General features: G+C 37.8%; 1 protein-coding gene across 3 annotated transcripts in view; it reads left to right on the top strand.

Annotated features, from left to right (window-relative positions):
- CD109 (CD109 molecule) overlaps nucleotides 1-21409 on the top strand; it is a 68359-nt gene that overhangs the window by 33915 nt on the left and 13035 nt on the right. For all 3 annotated transcript variants that reach the window (XM_039568620.1, XM_039568621.1, XM_039568622.1), the window contains 16 exons: nucleotides 1038-1214; nucleotides 2086-2238; nucleotides 2944-3018; nucleotides 3460-3520; nucleotides 4044-4179; nucleotides 4945-5062; nucleotides 7818-7931; nucleotides 8134-8352; nucleotides 9028-9172; nucleotides 9916-10092; nucleotides 14146-14227; nucleotides 15496-15724; nucleotides 16241-16406; nucleotides 17498-17688; nucleotides 20052-20207; nucleotides 20293-20358. In XM_039568620.1, coding sequence (XP_039424554.1) covers nucleotides 1038-1214; nucleotides 2086-2238; nucleotides 2944-3018; nucleotides 3460-3520; nucleotides 4044-4179; nucleotides 4945-5062; nucleotides 7818-7931; nucleotides 8134-8352; nucleotides 9028-9172; nucleotides 9916-10092; nucleotides 14146-14227; nucleotides 15496-15724; nucleotides 16241-16406; nucleotides 17498-17688; nucleotides 20052-20207; nucleotides 20293-20358 — 2265 coding nt within the window. The remainder of the gene's footprint in view (nucleotides 1-1037; nucleotides 1215-2085; nucleotides 2239-2943; nucleotides 3019-3459; nucleotides 3521-4043; nucleotides 4180-4944; nucleotides 5063-7817; nucleotides 7932-8133; nucleotides 8353-9027; nucleotides 9173-9915; nucleotides 10093-14145; nucleotides 14228-15495; nucleotides 15725-16240; nucleotides 16407-17497; nucleotides 17689-20051; nucleotides 20208-20292; nucleotides 20359-21409) is intronic.

Below are 21409 nucleotides of genomic sequence, written 5' to 3'. Positions count from 1 at the left end.
GGCTGTCAGGCTGAGCCTGTGGGTACAGGGTGAGAAGAGCTGCCTGCTGAGGAAACAGATGGTTGAGTGGACAGAGTGGCATTGTTAACAAGGGAAATTCACAGGAAGCATTTTAAAATAAATGTCTTGGGTAGTGGCCTGTTTAATTGCTCAGCTGCTCTACTGTATCTTCCAGTATCTGAATGGAAAGATTTATTATATATACCATCATAAGTTTCCTATCCTGTCTTTAACATGTGCCTATCTTGTTCACAGTCTGCATCTTAGTGACCATGTTAGCTATATTCTTTTTCTTTCACAGACTTTAACAGTAAACTGAATTAGGAAAACCTATATACAAATACATGTAAAATTTGGGCATTCTTATGTATTTTCTAGAATAGAAACACTCTCTAGAAGGTTTAATATAAATCAGGTCAATGCAACCAAAGGCAAGGAACTGCCTTTCATCTCTCCGTCTTTATTAGTAAGTCTATGTAGGAACAAATTTAGAGTGAAAAAATTGTTGCTGTGGATCTGAAATCCAGGTATTTTGAGGTAGCTTCATACTAGCTCTAATCTGATCTGTTAAAATGAATGCCTGCTTTTAACTGGAGCGATTACTAGACCCCAGTTCACACTCTCCATGAGGCAAACCAAAGTGTTCTAAGTAGGATGTTTTGGAGGTTTGCTTTTAAAACTATATGTCTGATCCAAACTCAAATGCTGTTACAGATGACCCACATGAGCCAACCCTATTACTGTTGTATTTCTATGTTCTCATAGCATATGTGTACACTTGTTGTAGTTCTTTACTTGTCCATAGTGATACAGGAATTAAAACACAGAAAAAGAATTATTATTATTAAAAGAAATCTGTTATTTAAATATTACATTACCTACCGTGCCCATTTTCACAGAACTGGTCTACCACTTAGTAAAAAAACCCAGTGAATCACAGCTATGTGTCTCCAGCAGCTACTTGTAGAAAGAATTGTTGAGCTTATGACATATTGAGGATACCAACAGTTTGAGTGTTACATTTTTTTCTCCTTCAGGTATTATCTAAGGAACAAATTATGGCTTTTGGCACAAAGGCTACAGAAACATTCTCTTTAACAGCAGAAAATTCCTGGGCTCCTTTGATATCTATACTTGTATTCTATGTAGATGAGCTTGGAGTTGTTGTAAATGATGCTCTCACTGTCCCTATCCAGCCTGCTTTGGATGACAAGGTAATTGTATTGAACTTGTGTCTGAGACCATGTTTTTGTCTGGGTGTTGTGTGGCAAACAGTATTTTAGATCATAGGATTGTAACTGTAAAAACTTTTTTCATTGAGGATCTAATCTGAGGTTTGTGCAAGTCTTTGGAAAGACTTTTGATAATACCAGTGCAGTTAGGGTCCAGTTTTTGCATATTTGCAAGTCGTTTCTACTGGTGCTGTGTTTTCCACATAAACAGATGCACAGCATCTCCTCGTATTTTTAATAGTTTGGTCAATTACTGAGCCAAAGATTCCTTTGGCTAATACAGTGACAAGGTATCGTGAGTGCTCTAAGGGCAGAATTGTAAATGTTTATGAAGACTTTGTTCTAGCCAGTCAGTGGTCACATTGTGACCAGTGTTTGTGTTTCTTGGGACTGTCAATGCTTTAACTCAAAAAAGTTTGAATAAGAGTGGGAAAACGCCTAGTGCATCAATGAATTGATTTTTCAAGCTTATTTACTAGGATGAGATTTGGTCCTTTGTGCAAATAAAAGCCTCACTATAATTTTTTATAGGTGGCACCATCCAAAGCCTGGATGAGTTCAAATTCTTTCTCTCCTCTGTAGACTTTAACACTTATAACCAGACATCAGTAGGGAGCCTGTTTGTCCTGCTGCACGAAAAATGTCTCCATTTGCCTCACGATTTATCCAAGTTACCAAAAGTCCTAGGAAAAAGACTCTCAGAGGTCCCCAGTGTCCCAAATGTTATAGGAAAAGCAAATCCAGGGTCTTAATTATAGCCAAATAATGTAAAAAAACTACTTTCTGAGAGTTGATAACAGCTGTAATTATCACTGTAGAATTTAAATCAGTGCTGTGTTTCACTTTTTTCTAGATTAAAATCTCTTGGAGCAAAGATAAGGTCAAGCCATCTGAGAAAGTCTCCCTTAAAATCAGTACAACAGAGCCAGGATCAGTAATTGGACTTTCAGTTGTTGATAGAAGTGCAAAGCTTCTGGGAGAAGGTAGTGACATAACAGAAGAATCTGTAAGTATATGGGAAAAAAGGTTTTCATTATTGTGTGTATGAAATATGTATGTTTGTGGAAATGTTACAGATTATATGCTGAACAGGTAATGTCCTTTGAGCATGATTTTTAGGCTGTAATTACGCAAATGTTTTTTACTTTTGCAAGGCTTAAAAGGTAATAAACACAGCATTTTGGATTCCAGTCAATACTTCATTGTTTTTCATTTGATAAACTGTTAAGACTTGGCAGTTTCTTCATTCAGAAAAGACAAAGAAATTAGGAAAAAAAAACCCTAATGATTTGTGTTTTGTGTTATTTAAATTTAGTAATATAAAATGAAGAATTTTTATTCTTGGGAGGGCAGAATAATTATTCATACTTTTAAATTACCTTTACTTGCAGAAGCTCTACTGCATCTACAGTTTGAAAGAGCTTGCAATATATATTATTCCTAAAGTGCTCGAAGTACGTAGCCTAAGTGCCATAAAATATCGATGGGCTGTAGGCTCTGTTCTAGGCTTACAGATGGTCTTGGTCACCCTTCCATAAATCGTAAAACCACTGCAACCTAACCCCCTTCATCCTGTCACAGACTCTTCTCTTTGGCATGAGAGCTAAGCAAGCTACAGCTTGTGGTACAGCTGTATGAATTAGCAACAGTGAAAGTTCTTAAAACTGTAGTTGGCATTCAGTCTTTGGATGATTTTTTATTTTTTTCTTAGGTCCTCCATGAGCTCAATTTATACAGCACAGTGCAGTATTTCCCCCTGGTCAGAGGTTCTTCTGGTGTATTTCAGGTACTTTATTTTTTCATAATTCTAGGCTGTTGGTTTTTTTACTGCTTAGTGATTTGCACATCACTTGCCAGAAAAAAGTGAACTTTCTAACTTTTGTAACTATAGACAATGTACTGTTTTCATGGCTTATATGAGTTTTGAAGTGTGAATTTAGTCAATATGTAATACTCTGAATGCCAAGGAATATATTTATACTTCCATAAATACAGGTTGCTTTATGCTTGATACAGTCTTCACTTTGAAAAGTTTTCAGTCATTATGGAAATACTCAGATTCATATCACCTCCATTTTGTATGGTTCCTGTATATTATTTGCTTTAGTTCTATGCTTGCTTTATGACTTTATTTACTTAAAAAGAAAGAAGAGAAAAAGAAAATAGATAAGCACTGTTGATGTCTTGAATGTCCTGTATTGAGATATACTGTATAAATTTTATCCAGAAATGCAGCCTTTGGGTATCAACTGATGCAGTTCTTGAGGAGGATAAGGAACATTTTCTTTGTAAGTAATACAACAAATGTAGTCAAATCTAGTTTACTGAGTGGGGAAAAGGAGGTCCATGGGATAGGGCCCCTATTATGTCTTCTTACTGTGCTGCATATAGGTTGCATCCAGCCTTACAAACTATTACCATTTCAAAGGTTCCAGACATACAAAATTCATACCATCAGCATTTTAGAAATTTTCCTTTTTCACTGCAGTGACATTACCCCTTAAAAGCCTGAGGGTGAGTGGAGTTTTCATATGCAGTTCCAGCTGATACATGTTTTAGTGGTTTGTCATGTGTAGCCAAACTGCATGGCCTCTGTTTCATAAGCACTCCACAGAGGCCCTGTAGAAATTGGTGTGAAACTTTTTTATTCTTAAAATAAAAAAGATCCTAGTGTCACACAGTAGTTTTACCATATGTAAAAAGCTATAGATTAGTCCAAACAGTATATTAATTTGAATTTTCTTAATTGCATTTATTAGAGTTTTCTAAATATAGATATTTGTAGGTAGGACAGTATTTTTTATTTTGTAGATGGTGGAATGATACCTATAGAGGATGGTTTCGGTGATGATATGCCGGTATCTAAAAATGGACCTCCTGATTTCAGCAATCTCTATGTGAGGACACATTTTCCAGAGACTTGGCTTTGGATCGACACTGAAATGAGGTATAATTTAGAAGCAAATGGAAACTGATTTGCATTTGCAGGTTTTTTTATTTTTTGTAGGTTTCAGTAGCATTCTGCACCAGTGCTGAAGAACACTGCTTTAAAATGTAGCATTATTTATATTCTGCTACCACCTAGAGGCCACAAGTGAGACTGAAAATCGGAAAAATGAGGAGTTGTACAACTGCACAAGAGAGGATTATGCTGACTGAAATCCTAGGAGTTTCAATATAAGCTAGATAAAAATCCTGGAGACAAAAGAAACTCTGGCTTTTACAGATGGGGACATAATAGATAGGGACACCTAGCGTTTTTCTCTACAGGACATGAAAAGATGGTGATTAGCCTAGAAAGGGAAATTATTGCTGTCTGCACCTAATTCAGTGCATAGTTCAAACTGTCAAATGATGGTGAAACATGACCTGCATCGTGAAGCATGAATCTTGTATTCTTTTACAGCTGAGAAGTTCAGGAAGCAACCATCATCTGGGATTGTTTTAAAAGGACGTGTAAAAGTGGATTACATGTAATGTGATTCAGTGTAATTACCTTCAATTCATGTAATTTAAAATAATTTAAATTTTTAAAATAATTTTGATCCCATCACAGTATTTCTAAATGGTTAGAAGAAGAAAAATGGATAATGAGCAGCTTTTCTTTCCAGGATTTGGACTTAATTTTTCATGCATTTTAGACGTGTGTATCCACTTACTGATGTCTGTAAATGGATGGTTTTGAAAGTCTGCTCTCCCCTTCTGCCATCAGATCTGACACAGAAACCACAATGGATGCCATTGTACCTGATACCATCACATCCTGGGTAGCCAGTGCTTTTGTGATCTCTGAAAACGGTGGGCTTGGAGTGACAACTGCCCCGGTGGAGGTACCATCTCACTTGAGTTCTCCTTTAAGGCTGGTAACACTGTAGGTTGTTGCTGGACTCTGATTTAGTTCTAACAGCAGCACCTCCTTATACTAATAAAGAGACTGAGAGGCCGCGTGTATTCAAACTGTAAAGAAAACATCATCACTGAAGACATGTATGATACTATATCTGCCTTCCCTTCCAGCTCATGCACATATCTAAGACTTTACACAGATATTTGGATGCCTATTTCTGTTGGAGAAGAGTACTTCCTGGATGTGCCCATTTCAAAATCTTTGTATGTAGAAAGGGGGAATGACTATCTGGGAACAGTGTTGCATGTTTTCTTGGCTCTTCCCAGAGAGCATTCCATGAATTGATAATGTATGCAGTGAGGTTTGCACAGACTGGCAGGGAAGAGGTGGCTGGGATGTGAGAGGCATTTGTCTGCTGCTCTGCTAACACTTACGGCTAACACTTACCCCAGGGAGGGAGAACAGGAGAGCTGATTTAAGACTAAATTTATCTGTCAAAAGCAGTCCTGGAATACACAGGTACCCCTGATCTAGATAAACTTGCAGGGGGCTTGGACTACATGTTATCCAGAGGTCTCTCGCAACAGAACCATTCTGTGATCTGTGATAGGTGCTAAGTTTTGGATGACTTAGCTTGAGGAGCAGAGTGGACCCTGAGGGCTAGCCATGGGATGAGATTCTTCTTGCTCCCAAATTTCTGTGTCCTGAGGCTCTTTTCATGCTTCCAAGTGTTAGAGGAGTTTAGCAGTTTAAGCTAAAATCAGCACTCCTCCGGTTAGATCTCTAACCTGAGATTCCCAGTGTACAAGTTCAGTTGTCCTAGGATCACTCTGTATTCAAGGAAACCGCTGCTTAAAGAGAATTGTTTAGCCTGTTTAAAACAGGAATTAATGCCTGAAGTCTCATTTAGCTAGTGTTTTATATACACAGAATAATCCTTCCATTCATTATGTAAAGATCCTAGAGAAGCTATGTTCCTATCAGAGACAATTCCACTCACATACCTAAGTTTAGAAAGGTTGAAACTGTAGCAGTGGGCCGTGGATTTCCATCTTGGTTCCTGGACTAGGGGAAGCATAGCTTGTAGACAGCCAGCTTATCCATTTAAGTTCTCATGCCCTCAAATTCTTGGGGAAGAACAACTTTTGAGATCCAAACTGAGATCTAGGTCGAGATTTCACAGTTGGCTTCTATACCAGACACAGAGCTTGTGCTTTGAACACCCTGATCTGAACCCCACTACAGAATTTGGAGCCCAGTCTGGATTTTGTGGCTAAGGCTCATTTGAGACTGGAATCCTTATTCTTATTTCTTTTGGTTGGCTTGGCAGAGATGGGACAGAAAAAAGGATAGTTTTCTGATTAAAACTGTGTGGAAATACACACTTGGCCTCTCATCCTCAAATGTGAGAAGGCTGCAAGTAGAACAGATGTTGAGATAATAATTTAGCTATAATCACCCCCATGAACTGCTCAGTACTTCACTATTGTTGGGACATTTAGGTTGTGCTTTAGAGTTCCATATGGCTGAAACATGTTAATCAGTACCATACAGAGAGGCAATTAAAAGAAAGACATGAAAAATGTAATGGGGGAAGGAAGTAAGTGACATCTGCGTGCTTTATGTCATGTACTGCTTTGCATAATTTTTTTTTTGACTTCTCCTACACAGAGTGTCAATAATTTTACTCAGTTTTATTTTATTGTAATATACTGGCATATCCCTGAGTGTAAGACTTCAGTTTTTATTTAAAGTAAAAAGACAAAAAAAAATAGGTGCATAGGGAAAGCCTTTACTATGAACTAACCAAAAAAGTCTCCATCAGAACTTCTCTAATATTTAATATCTAAAGAAGTTTATGACACTGAGAGCTTTAGCAAACAAATTTTTTTTTTTTACAGAAAGCATTGGAATATTTGCTAGCTAGAAAAGAAAAGCTGAGGGATTTTTGTTTCTGAAACTCAAAATACTTGGAAGATTTTTTTAAATGCAAACCAGATTAAAATAATTTTTAACTGACATTTCGCTTGTAAAGGATATTATGTCCCAGCCATTCTTATTGTACAGCTGTTCATAAACAGTGAAATTTTGATCCCATTCAGCTTGATGAGACGTTAACACTGACTTCTTAGAGTCAAGATTTCTTTCAAAATGCTCTGTTCGCAGATAAAAGAAACTGCTTGCTGGTATATTTCTGCAGTTTTTATTTTAATTAATAAAGTACATACTTTTAGAAGTATAACTAAAGAACTTATGTTAAGATTAATCTTACTAAATAAAAAAAGCACTGTGAGGTGGTGTTGAGTTACAGAATTTGGGTGAGTTAGTTAGTTACTATTGTATTGACATGAAAATAGGTCAACTTACAGAGTCTTAATCATTCATTACTTGTGTACTCAAAGCAATTCAGTTACCTTAATGAGAGTTCAGGACAGTTCACAGCTTCCAAACTTGCAAGATGATAGACTCTTAGTCCTAATTCAGTTGCGTCTGTTGGGGCTGCCCTGTCAAAGCTGTCAGCAGCTCTCGTCTGAATGGTGTTTCTAAAGGTGCTTACGACCAGAAGCATCTTTGCCCTCTGCTTCAGCCCCGCAGTAATGCGTTTTGTCAGCTGTAGAGTACAACTAAATGTACTCTATCACTGAATTTAAAAGTGATCAGAAGACAAATTGTATAGTAATTTTCTTTCTAGTCTCTAGTCTAGGTTGTAGGGGTTCATGACTGATTTTGTTTTGCAGCTAGAAGTTTTTCAACCTTTTTTCATTTTCCTGAACCTTCCATACTCCATCATCAGAGGAGAGCAGTTCATTTTGGAAGTGAACATCTTTAATTATTTGAAAGAAGAAGCTGAGGTAAAAAACAATCTCTATCTTTGAATGTTACTTGATACTGCAGGGTTTTCATCACTGAGGAAGACCATGCCTTTCTTTGTGAGAACTGGAGTATTTTCTTTAGTGGGCAGACCTACTTGTCTACACACAAAACAGGTGGCAGATTATGAAAGCAGCTTTTCAAAATTAACACTTTGTATTGCAAATATTACTGTATTTACAGGTTACTGTGATCCTGGATATGAATGATGCTTTTGAAATTATTCTAACATCCAATGAAATAAATGCTACAGCAAATCAACAGTCTATATCTGTACCAAGTGAAGATGGGAAAACTGTTCAATTTCCAATCAAGCCAAAACAGCTGGGAGAGATTCCTATCAAAGTGACAGCAATATCATCTGTTGCTTCTGATGCTGTCATCCAGAAAATTTTAGTAAAGGTAAACAACCTGTAGCTTGGCTTGTTCTTGATGTAAATTGTTCCCGAAAACAGGCAACATAGTTCGGCAAAAAGGCAACCCAGTGTACTTGTCTGCCTCTTGCTTTGTGTGGTCGGTTTGGGGTCAGGTGGCTTTAAGTAGAAAACACTTCTTTTAAAATAATTTGTCCTTTAAAATTCTTTAGATCCCCTTCCAGGAATGAACACACAGATCTATTCAACTACAGATAGTTTGTCCAACGCTTCTTGAAAGCAAGATGAAACCTATTTGTGTATCACTGAACCCCTGGTGCTATAGCTAATTTAATAACCTGTGGAGAGTAGACCAGGTAACTGTTTGGATAAGTGCAATTGATTTTACCATACACCTGGCTTTCATTCAAAGCCTATTTTAGATGAACATTTCTGTATTTTGCTACTGGTGCTGGAATTTTAGCCTCCAGGCTTTCTGGTAAACCAGACACGGATAAGACTTGCCTAGCTTTGGATGTCTGATTTGTGTTGGGCTCCATTTCAGTGGAAGGTGGTAGACAATTGTACATCTCATCCTACAATAAATGCTCAAGATCATAGAATCAGAGAATGGTTGAGGTTGGAAGGGAGTGGTACAACCTTCCTGCTCAGGGCAGGATCAACTACAGAAGGATACTCAGCCCCCCTGTCTTTATCTTCATAGGCTGAAGGATTGGAACAGACATATTCTCAGACAGTCCTTTTGGATTTGACTGGGAATAAACGACAAGCAGTGTCAAAAACTTTGGAATTCACTTTTCCTTCGGATGTTGTAAGTGACAGTGAGAGAGTGCAGGTCACTGCTGTTGGTAAGAATTATCTTACTCTGTTGCTATCATTAGGGAATTAATTATGGCATTAATTGTTATTTAACTGCAATATAAATAGGTTGATGCATTAAGTCACAGTAATTTACCGTCATGCATTAGGATAAACATAGGGAGACCTTATGGATGGAGTGTTTTAATTCCTTTAATTTATTTAATTTATGCTAATATGGTGTTTGTAAGATAGTTTCGGAGTTAGAGATTGGATTTTAGTCAAGAAGGTCCTGCAAAGTTCGCTGGTATTCTGTTGTAGTTATGCTGTCTGCAGAATGAAACCTGTAACCTGACTAACTGTTGTTTACTGTGACACTGGGGCTTTGATAACTGCAGGTGAGAGAAGAAATAAATGAAGTTTCAAATACATACCACTATTGAAACATTTTCCTGGATTAAATAGATTTTAGTTTTATGGGGTTTTGTTGGGTTGCTTTTGGGTTTTTGGTGTTGTGGGGTTTTTTTGGTTTGTTTGTTTTGTTTTGTTTATTTTTTAATGGTAGCTGTTTGAAATTGCTCTGTGTTTGGAAAGGTCTATAGGGAGTTGGGTCAGTGGGCATAAAGTTGATCAGTAGATGAAGTATCTTTTCTGCCTGCTTAGTGGTGTTTAGTAGAAACATTCCCAATATATCATATTTTCTCCCAGTTTAGAGTATACCACCCTTTATGTGTGAGGTATGCATTTATTTGCAATAAGCTTTAGTTTATTTTGATTAAATTTTATCTTTCAGGTGATTTACTTGGGCCTTCTATCCATGGTTTGTCATCATTGATTAAGATGCCTCATGGCTGTGGTGAACAGAATATGATCAATTTTGCTCCAAATGTGTATGTTTTGCAATACTTGACTAAAACCAGGCAGTTGAAAGAGGATATTAGATCAAAAGCTGTGTCGTTTCTGAGAAAAGGTCTGTATGCCTTAAAGAAAGATGTTAGATTTTTAAGAACTCTTCCTAGTAAAAAGATACCTATGACTCTTCATCTGGTGTTTGAAATGTTGTTCAATTTGTGTCAATGAGAACTGGAAGAAAAACCATTGTTTCTTTTTTTTTCTCTTTATTCTGGGCTGACAGAATTAGACAGTAAATTATTTTGTTTACAAGGGCAAGTTTTGTCAGAAAAAAAATGTTGGTTTTGTACAATTACTTTTTTTCAGATGACAAATGCATTTTAGAAGATCATTCATATGGATTTACAAGATGGTTGTTACTTCTTGTTTGATAAAACCCCATGTGAGCAGACATTTCTGATCTCTGCCTGAGGCACAGAGCTTTAAAATGAGTCAGTGAGCAGAGTGAACCACATTCATCCCCTGTCTTCAATGACACCATCCTGACATGTCCTTGTAGAGCTCAAGGAGTGGCATTTGCTCTCATGGCTGGCTTTTTTACCCACAGAAATTTTAGACTTGGTCAGAAGTGAACTCTGTGCTAGAAATCAAAAGCTGGAAAATTTTAGTTGGAAATTGTTGTATATTGGAATGGGGAGATACTCCAGAACATAAAGTCTGGAGACCACAGCTGCACTCTGGCTTTTGGATCAGACAGTATCTAACTGTGGTGTCCCACACGCGCCACGTGTCAGTCTCCATGCTGAGAGCCTGGTTCTCAGACAGCACTGACACCAGCCCCGTGTGAACTACACCCTTGCTAAAGCATCGTGATGACATTTTCAATTTTTGTTTACTCTCTCTAAGTCTTTTTTGTTTGATTTTTTTAAAGTTGTTGACATTTCCCTTGGAAAAGGCACAGCTCAAAATTAATTTTCCTTTCATCAAGATTCCAATTTTCTGTCAAAGCAGTTAAATGATTTTTTTTTTATTATTATTTTTTAAACCCTTGCTGCTACATGGTTTAGTTGAAAATTGCAGTGGGGAGGAAGAGATGTGTTATGTAAACAGCTACTCTGAAGTTTGTAAGCAATCTATCACTCTTTTAAGACTGAGCTTTGGTATCATAATTTTCTAAAGTTTTCCAGTAGTGGATTTATTTAAGTTGTTTCAAATCAAATGAATGCTTTGAAATTTAAATGTTTAAATGTCACTTGCATACAAAGTGTATTGTGTTCTTAACTTCTTTCTGAGGGTTTGAATTGAGGTACGTGTTTTTAACACTGTAGGTGCCAAAACAATAACTATGCTGAAATACTTGTAACCTTAAGATAGAAAATAACCGCAATCTAAAAAATATTCTGGTATTTTTGCTTTATTTTAATAATTATTTTCTGTTGTTGCTCGATTTTTTTAAGTGTAATCTTCAAGTTGAAATTTAGCTTAAGATATAATTTTTATAGACTCAGTTTTTGAAAGGATTGTTATGAAGTTTAATTTAAAACATACTTTATTTCCCATGTCGTAATTCACCAAGTATTTGAAAAAGTAACCTCAGAATCTGAAGTAAATATAATTAATTTATGGCTAAATGCTTGTGAGAAGAAGGGATCATATAGCTAGCAGAAACTGCTATATGATCCTTCTTTTAGCAGTTTTATTTACTTAGAACAAAGGCAAAGCCAAAGAAAAGTTGCCCTTTAAGCACATTTCTTAATTCTGGTAATGACAAATCCCGTCTTTAAATCACTTTTTCTGAAATGAAAAACACCTGATACATCTGAAAGCTTTGTTGTTAGACCCAAAGAGGTAAAGATTTTGAGCAGAATTTCCAAGCTGTTTAAAATGTAAGATCCTTCAGTCTTGAACATCTTTCTGAAGTCCTTTCCATCTTGATACATTCCTCTTTCGGCTTTGTGAGCTCTTTTCAGTGAGCCTCCTACATCTCTTGGGTTCCAGCCAACCCTCTGGGAATAGTAGTGAACATCTTCATAATAGGATCCTTCTTTTCCTTGCCTTCCCACTTTTATGTGTTGACGTTTGAAGTATCATTTTTCACGTGTGATTGAGTGTCTGTTGGACCAAGTGCAGTGGTTTGCAGCCTCCAGGCCTCCTGTTCCAGCATTTCTGCAGGCGTTCCCATGTTAGATACGCTTGTGTTGGGAGACTTTTGCGTGACTGCAGCAGTGTTGGCGCTGAGACGAAAGCAAACAGAATGTAGGAAATAGCTGAATGATCTCTCTCTCTCTGGTTCTGCTCATCTTTCTGATCCCTCCCAGTCTTACATTCTGAGATGAATTTGTGCCTGTGTAAGGGCTGCTCAGCAGTCTTTGTTAAGCAGGCTGAAAGTTGTACTCTAGTGCTTTTACACTACCAGTAGGATGATGGTGATTATAATACTTACTGCTGTATATTGCCAGTTCTGCAAAGAAGCAGAAGACCTTGTTTTCAGACCTTGCAGTCAGATACTTTTGAAGAAGGAGCAGTCTATTTGTATATATAGATGTGTTTGTGCTCCTCATAGAACGTTATTTGGAGGCTTAAACTTTGACAGTGACTTTTGCTTTTCTTGGAGAGAAATGGCACTCGTTCCTCCTTTTTTTCCCCTTCCATTTAAGAGTGTTTTACTTAGTATCATTAACTGAGATGACAGGTATGTCTGTGTCTGAAAGACTCACCAGTTTTAGTGATGTAATTACCCACTATCATGCTAAATACATAATAAACCTATAGTAAAGCAAAAATTTAGATTGCAAACTCTTCTAAAGAAGACTCAAAAGCAAAATTTGTTGCTATTGGGGTTACATGGGAAGGTACCCAGTTATACTATAGTCATAGTTCAGATTCCCAGCTTTATATCTCATTCTCTTCTATTACAGAGAGACCTTAATTAGGAATTCATCTTACACTGGCACTTAGATTGAGGGACCAGGCCATTTGTTCCTCAGTAATTAGGGGGTATGGTTCACTCACTGTTTATGTACAGACAGGATAGTATGGAAGTGGGTGGTTAATGAAAGGAAGGAACATTTTACAGGGTTGTAGCTGGATGGACCTCACTGGATGTATTTGTGTGAATTCATTTGTGTAGGACTTACTGATGGTTGCCTGAAAGTTTTTCTGCCTGATTCTGTATTGTGTGCATATCTATCAGGTCTTTGATTAATGAGTATACTTTCTTAGTTATAGTAGCTAAAATAGTAAAACTAAGGGAAAAGACAAAGTGGAGGGAAAGAAAAGATGCCGTTACTGTTCTGGATACACAAATGGCAGGCAAGATGTAAGGGAAGAAAGGCTTTAGACACCAGAAACTACTGTGATTAGCAAATCATAGGAAGCTCTTCATTTCTAACATTAATGAACCCCTGGTTCTGTACTGAAGTCATCCACGAGTGAGAATGCTGCTGGTGGTTGCGAGCAGTCAGTGAGCCTTTGAGGCCCTTTTATTTTGGATGTCCTGTAGCCAGGAGAAAGCTGCACTTGTTCTGGATATTGAAAAATCTTAGGATAACATTTGAAATGGTTCTTCTCAGGATTTCAGGACCTTCAGGTCTTTTGAAAATTTTCTCTTGTTTCAGAACAGCCTCTTCCAACTTGCTTTTTCTGATAGCAAGACTATTGATTTGACAAAAGCCACCTGAAGAAGAGGTCTGGTTTTCCAGCAGCACTTGTAGCCTTGCTCTTCCAGCTGGACAACAGTTTTTGCTTGTTGTTCCTTTTATGCTGTAAAGATAGAGCATTTCTGTAGGTACACAACATCCCCAAAGTGATGAAAGCACTGAACTATAGCTGCATCTCTGCTCTACTCTCACTGCTCTGGTCCTGGAACCCCGGGTGTCTGGGGGCACATCTCTGCACTGCTTGAGTGGCTGATGAGCAGCAGCAGGAGTTTCTGGTTCTCCTTTTGTAGATGGATCCTTTGTGTTACTGCTGCCTGCTTCCTCATCATCTTCTGCATGGTCTTGTGTGTTCCTGCATATTTGTGAGGTGTTTTAAGAAATAGAAGCTTCAGTTCTGCCCTTCTCAGTCTTAGAAAGTGCCTTATTTCATATCATCAGTTTCAGTTCCAGTTTGTGCTGGAACCCGCATGAGAGGAATGTGTTCAATACCTGTCTCTACTTTTCCACTTCAGGCTACCAAAGAGAGCTGCTTTTCCAGAGGGATGATGGCTCTTTTAGTGCCTTTGGAAATGAAGATCCCTCTGGGAGCACATGGTGAGTAGTTCTGCCAGAATCATTGTGGAATTTTAGTATTTTAGATATTTTCCCTGCATCTGAAAAGTTTTTGTGAAGCTGGTAAAAGTTTCCAGCTGTATTAGCCTTCTGCCTGGTTTTCATTAGGTGTTTAGGCCAACTCTAAGGTCTTTCTTGCTGGATAACATATTGTCAAAGCCATTATTAGGGCGAGGCTTTTTAATTTTGCAAAAAAAAAAAAAAAAGATGAATTATTTTCACCAGGGAAATAGTTTAGTCTGAAAGTTTTTGCTGTTGCTTTCCTCAAAAGAATGAAGAATAACAATTGAATTAGTTATTCTTGCACTTGACTGAAACCATTTAGGGCTATGTGATCATCCCTGCTTCAAGCAGATTTTCAGTTATCTCTGTACTGGAGGCTGAAGACTGACTGAGACATTTTGTAGGGGGTGAGCAGAGTTACTGGTGGTAAAAATTTTGTTCTACTTGCCTCTCTCACATTTCCTTTTATTGAGACTATAAACACAGCTGAAAAAATCTTTACAGTGCTGTGTTTCACTCCAGGAAGCATACAGAGCATAGTTGTGGAAGCCAGATAGATAACGGAGACAGGTTCCACCACTTTGTTCAGCTAACCCTTGCTCACTTTAGATGTACTTATGTATTCCAGTACATGCTTCTGTCTTTGCTTAGAACCATCCCAGTTACTGTGCCACTGAAAGAGACTTTCTTCTGGAGTCAGTGGGCATCTTTCATTGATATCAGCAGGATTTGCCAGTACTGGCAACTCTAGTACTTAAATAGTTCAGTGACAAGTTACCTGAATGCACATTTGGAAAGACGGAGTCGAGAGATAATTTGGGATTATTAATAATAAAACAACAAAGGTTGTTTCAAGGATGTCATTACAGGGATAGTGGTGGTAATTAACATCACACTCATAACTGCATTACTTTGTAAACTATAACTTCTGTCTAGCAGCAGAAGGCAGGAGAGCAACCTTTGAATAAAGATATACATGTGCTGGCAGACTTAGAATCTATACTCTGTATTTATTTCTGAAGCACAGCAGCTGGAGAAGGGGTGATCTTCAGGAACAAGGATATATCTTCATTTTTTGGTGGATTAAGTTTAGTCTACTTGCTTATCTGGGTGAGGCATTCATTTTACTCTGCTTGGGAGGGGTGTGTAGAACACCTTATGCTTTACAGTATTCTTACATCATCTGAAACAGAGGAAGCTGTAATGCCTGGCTAATTTTGACTTACCTGATGAATCTTTTCCCCAAGGTTATCAGCTTTTGTATTGAGATGTTTCCTTCAAGCTCGTCCATTCTTAGATATTGACGAGGATGTACTCATGGATACAGCTAAATGGATTGTCCGTCATCAGAAATTAAATGGGGAGTTCCAGGAGCCTGGGAAAGTGTTACACAGTGATCTTCAAGGAGGCACCAGTAATCCAATTACTCTCACAGCTTACATCATGTCATCCCTCCTAGGGTTCCCAGATAAACAGGTATTGGAATTCATAAGTATGATTCGTAGTTACAGGAATGCTTCATAAATTTTCATAGTACATGGCAAACACTTGGTACTTTAAAGAAATAGAGGGATATTTGAACACAGGCAAAATTTAACCTCATTTTGTTGAACATCCCTTAACTATTCAAAACAGTGCAAAGTTGTGTTAAGCCCTTCAATTTTGTATTTGCAAAATCTAAAGGCAGTTTCTGTTAGCAAGAATATTGTCATGACTTTAGTCCAAGAACTTGCAAAGAAATTTCTTGGGGGAAACTAGTCTTAAAGATGTTAAGTAATTCCAGTTGATTTAATTGAAATTACTCATTTTCATAAAAGACAGTGCCAGATCAAAAGGCTTGCCTTTGAGGTTCGTGTCTGTGACTCTGAAAGAGATTTCTCATTATTTTTTGGTCATAATTTTTCTGGTTCTATATGAATTTTTCTTTTACATTTACTATTCCAAGATCTATTTTATTCACTGTATATTCTTCAATATTATCTTCATTTCCAGCATGCTTATGCCATCAAGACTGCTACAAACTTTCTAGAAGATAAATTAGGTGAAGGCATTTCAGATAATTACACATTGGCACTTGTGACATATGCATTGTCCTGGGCAAAAAGTACAAAAGCAAAGGAAGCACTGAATATGCTGAACCAGAGAGCAGAACACCAAGGTACTGCACAAGTATCTTACTCAGTTGTACAGACAGATTTTTGTCAAATTGAAAAATGCCTATCATATATCTACAGCTGTATATTCAGAATTCAGATCTGTTCTGAGTATGATATAGAGAATTAGCTAAGAAGTTCTAAGACAGCCTAAATGAGAAATGTCCATAAATGAATGACGATTCACAAGAAAGCTTGTGCTTTCAGTCTCAGTGTTCCTGATAGGAGTACTGTGATGCTGTTGAAGAACGACTTGTCAGTTTTCCTATTTTGTTATGCACACTCATAAGATCAGCATGGTTAAAGAGGGGTAGATGGATGAAGTTAACTATTCCAGTGTAGTTTGGAGAGATCAGGAGGGTGTTGGGGGCTAATGAGTATTAGAATGAAGAGGTGAAGTGTTGGACTTCTGTAAGGCAATACAGAGGTCTGTTGCACTTTCCCTGAGGACCTGTCATCTCAGTATGTTTAATGTCTTTCAAGTTTAGCACAGCTGAATTCTTCTTCCTAATTTGGGGGAGGAACAGACCATATGGAGTATAAGAAATGGAAGTTTTTGGCTCAAAATAGTAACTCTCCTCTTGAAAAATCCAGAGGAATTCATGTTGTAGCCTAGCAACGGAGCCTCTTGAGTGTCCCTCTATGTTTACTGAATTAGGCCTTTTGGACAGTCGCTTCTGGGACGAGAAGTCATTTTTTTGGGAAGGATCCACTCAAGAATGAGTCTAGTGAGCAGCCGTGCTGCCTGAGGTGCCTTCTCTAGTCCTGAGAGAAAGGAGCACTGTAACAAGGTGGCCTTTTCACAAGGGCTCTTTTATGTGAGCACTTCAGGCTGACAAGGAAAGGATCAATGTAAAGTTCACTGAAATCAATTGAGTGACTGTTTGGACTCCAGCTTTTTTTGTATCTAGAGTCAAACATTGCTAAGGAAGTACTTAAGTCAGTCCTTCATGGAACACATGCCTAAACTTTGATTTCATAGATCCTTGCTAGGGCCCACGTGTAAGCATTAATGAAGAGGTTTCCCCTAAGACTTTCCCAGAAATCCAAAGACTTCAGTCTGTGGATCTGAGGTTATTATTGGTTCTTTTTATAGGAGAATTTCGTTTCTGGGTAACACCTGCTTTTGAAATTTCTGACTCATGGCAGCCACGGTCCATTGATATTGAACTTGCAGCATACGCTCTGCTCTCTCACTTTCATCAAGACAGATTAGCTGAGGGGATCCCTATTATGAAATGGCTAAGTCATCAAAGAAATCACCTTGGGGGATTTTCATCTACTCAGGTAATATCTTGTCTTAAGGGGTTTTGCTATACTTTCTAAACGAGCAGTGTATATTTAAAAATAAAAAAAAAAAGGACCATTTTTTACATAGTAATTACTGAGTTTTGTTTTGCTGTAGCTACCTTGGTTACGTACAAGCCTGCGTTATTGGCATCTTACTCCTGGACTGCCAGTTTTAGTATTTTTGGCAAGTCTAATAAAAAAGAGAATTAGAGGGAGACCTTCTTTACATAATGTATTAATAACAAAACAAATTAAGAAGAAATAGTGATGCCCATGGAAAAGTAATTAAACATATTTTTGAAATAAGTATGATGAAACATCTATGCTTACTTTCTTTCCAAGGAGAGAAACCTCTTTTTATTCTTACCATGTGCGGGTCCTCAAACTCCTGAAAGGCTATTAACTTAGCGTTTAACTAAGGGGAGTAGGTTTTAGAAGAACAGCCTAACCTAATCCCTCTGTTGGCAGTTGGTCTTAACTTAATAATGTACTTTGTCCTTATTATTGCATAGATTTTTGATGGGCCGTGAAATTTGGAAGATCTTCACTATCTCCAGGAGGTTTCCATGTTATTAAAGCCACATCTTATAAGTTGTGCTGGCATCCAAAAAAATTAGATAGTACTTTGGATTGCACTGGTTTAAACTAGCTTTTAAATTAACTGCAAATGCTGGTCACAGTAAAATGCTGCTTGGTACCAAGGTGTACAGGCTATCCTTCATTATTTTCAGATGTTGGTTAGTATTAATCTGAGAGAAATATGTTCTGAGTAAAATGCAATTTAAGAACCAGGTGGGTTCCCCTGAGTTATTAGTGCTTTCCTAATGTGTTAATTCTTGCTTATTTTTTGGAGAAGTTGATTGAAGCACTAAATGAGTTAACAAAATCTTATTGTTCAGAAACCTATTTTATGTAAAAGTTTGAAAATCTAGCAACATATCATTTACCCTTGTGGGTAAAATTAAGAAATTAACTTAATCATTTTGTTCTTCCATAGTCTAAACTGTTTTGATCTCAAAATTACTCCAGTGTCTTCCTAGATGCCTTTTTTAATTTGTGGAAATGACTCCATAGTTTTTTAGTTAACTTCTAAGATTGCTTTAAAAGAGTTTATTACATAAGAAACTTAATATATTGTTGAACAATAAGGAGGAAAGTATTACGTTGCATATGTGATGCTTTATGAGTTAGGGTGTGGTAATTCACCATAATCTGTATACATGGTGCAGTTTACTGGGAATTTGCAGTTGCTAATCAGCTGATCTTTCTGGATTTTAAGAAATCAGTGAAGCAGGTCATCTCACACAAGGATGTGGCATGGGAAGGAGAGTGGGTTTGTTACCTGCTAGAGTAAAAAGTCAGCACATGCTGGCCCCTTAAGGTATGGTACCGTCACCATGTTGTAGGGAATGAATTCCTGTTATGTTAGAATTTTGTTACTAGAAGTGGCCTAATAGTAAATCAAGTATCTGTATGTCAAGCCTGAAAGGCCAATTTCTTCACTCTGACTGGTTAAAAGTAAGTGCAAAATGAACTGCATGAACAGCAAAAATCCCTGAGAAGATTAGAGACATTAATTTAATTACTGTATTTGTTCCCAGAAAATAGTGGATGTTAAAATTCTCATTCCCTAAACTGTGCTGGACCAAATGCTCAAACTCCACCTCTTGTGTTCAAAACCTGGAGAGCTAAGCCTACAATCACGCACAAAGGTGAAAAAAAAGAATTTTAGATACATATATGCCAGTGTGTTTGTAAGTATATTTTGCAGTGGTTAAACAATTGCACAAAACCTTTGGATCAAGTACAGAGTGTAAACTGGGCTGAAACCCTTTGAAATTGTTGTTGAGTGTCTGATAAAATTAATTTCAGCCTTTTTTAAAAATAAATGTTAATAATTTTTCAGACCTGTAGCTTGTCAATGATGAACACACCCTGAACAACTCCTCTGCAGTACTGAATATTTAATGCATAGTCACTAAATAAATCTAGGAAGTAGCAGTATCGTTACTTTCCTCTGTGTTTTTCTCCATGGTTGGTGTGGTGTGTAATCTTGACTCTTGTGTTTTTCAGCTTGTCAGGTGTTCCAGGTACCTTGCACAAGAGGGAAAACTTCCTTAGCTGGGTCCCACCTCATTTTCCATTTCCGCTGTAGCTAACTTCTTGCCTTGTGTTGCTATCTCTCTTCTGTGCTGGGACCTTCCTGCCAGGGGAATCCAGAGATGTGGAGATGGCTGCATGAAGACTCCAGCATAATCAACAAATGGGTCTATGCAGGAACTACAAGCTCCCCAAGGCATGGTCTGTGTGCTGTGCCAGCTGCTTCTTTTCAATACTGAAGGGTTTCTTTCTCTCAACAGGACACAGTGGTGGCTCTACAAGCCTTGAGTCTATTTGCAGCTCTCACTGCAGCAAGCAAAACAGAAATGGATATAACAGTGACAGCCCCTTCTTTGGAAGTGCCAGAAACATTCTCAATTGATACTCGAAACCGTTTCCTGCTTCAGGCCAAGGAGGTACTGTAAAAAGTGAGGAATACTTTTGTAAAGTCTCCTGACCGAAAGTACTTTGAAAATACTGGTTTACTCATCTTTCTTCCAGATTCCCCCTGCACAACAAATGACAATTACAGTGTCAGCAGAGGGAATGGGATTTGCTGTTTTTCAGGTAGGCAATGCAGGCAATCAGGTAGGTATTCTTGCTAGAAATATGCTTTCTGCAAGGAAAGTGTATTTTGGAAGCTTTATAGAACATGTTAATAGGAACAGTCTTCCAAAATGTCTTAAAACAGTAGCAAAGCAGTTTACTAATTGAGGAATACTGTGAATGAAATATGGACATATTCACGTTGTTATTCTGACAAGTGGTCTGGCCTTTTAAGTAATGCTGGATGACTGACAGTTTTGGGGCACTTCCATGGGCCAAAGCTGTATCAAAGCAATCCTCTCCTCCTGCGGAACTGCAATGTCCATTTGCAAGACAGGGGACTGCAGTGGTACGCTGGCAGGCACAGATTTCAGAGTAAAAGAGGTGTGTGGACTTGGCAGAAATGCCACATTGAGAACCTGTGGTAAACCATAATAAAGCACAGATCAGTAGAGAACAAGATTGCACTGCTAGTTATAAGAGTTTTCCTTTTATTGAAATAGAATGCAAGAAAAACTAGAAATAAGAGATTATTACAGCCAGGTTCTCTAGCAATTTTTACAGTGTTCTGAAATAGCATGAAAAACAGAGTCAAGGGATCCTGCAAACTACAAATAATAACAGACACTTAGCATCGACCAAAAGTGAGGGCGTGGCCGAGAGTGGAAGGAGAAATACCATATCAGAAGAAAACAGTGTTGGATCTAACTTGATATGGCCAGCAGTGGATCTCACTTCCCTGGTGCCCTCTCCATGATAATGGGTTGGAACCACACAGGTGAAAGAGAAGGCCTTTGAAAAACTACAAATAATGCAGAAATACTAGTCTCTGAGCATGAGAGACTCATTTTATTCAAAGTGCAAACTTAAAGTTGCCGGCTGTGTCACAAAACCAGAGTTCCTACTGGACTCCTAGTCATACTTGAGAAAACTGATCTAAGGCCACCTTTAATTGTCTCCATGTTTTATGCCAGGTCAGATTCCATCTCAAGTTCCATCCAATCTGTCCTTCACTTTAGTGTTCTTATGCATCTGGGAAGCAAAAAATGCCTGATGATGGTTGGTAAATATC

Source organism: Corvus cornix, chromosome 3 (genome assembly GCF_000738735.6).
Source record: "Corvus cornix cornix isolate S_Up_H32 chromosome 3, ASM73873v5, whole genome shotgun sequence".
NCBI lineage: Eukaryota > Metazoa > Chordata > Aves > Passeriformes > Corvidae > Corvus > Corvus cornix.
Note: the sequence above shows the minus strand (reverse complement) of the source record. Positions and strands in the feature narration are given on the sequence as shown.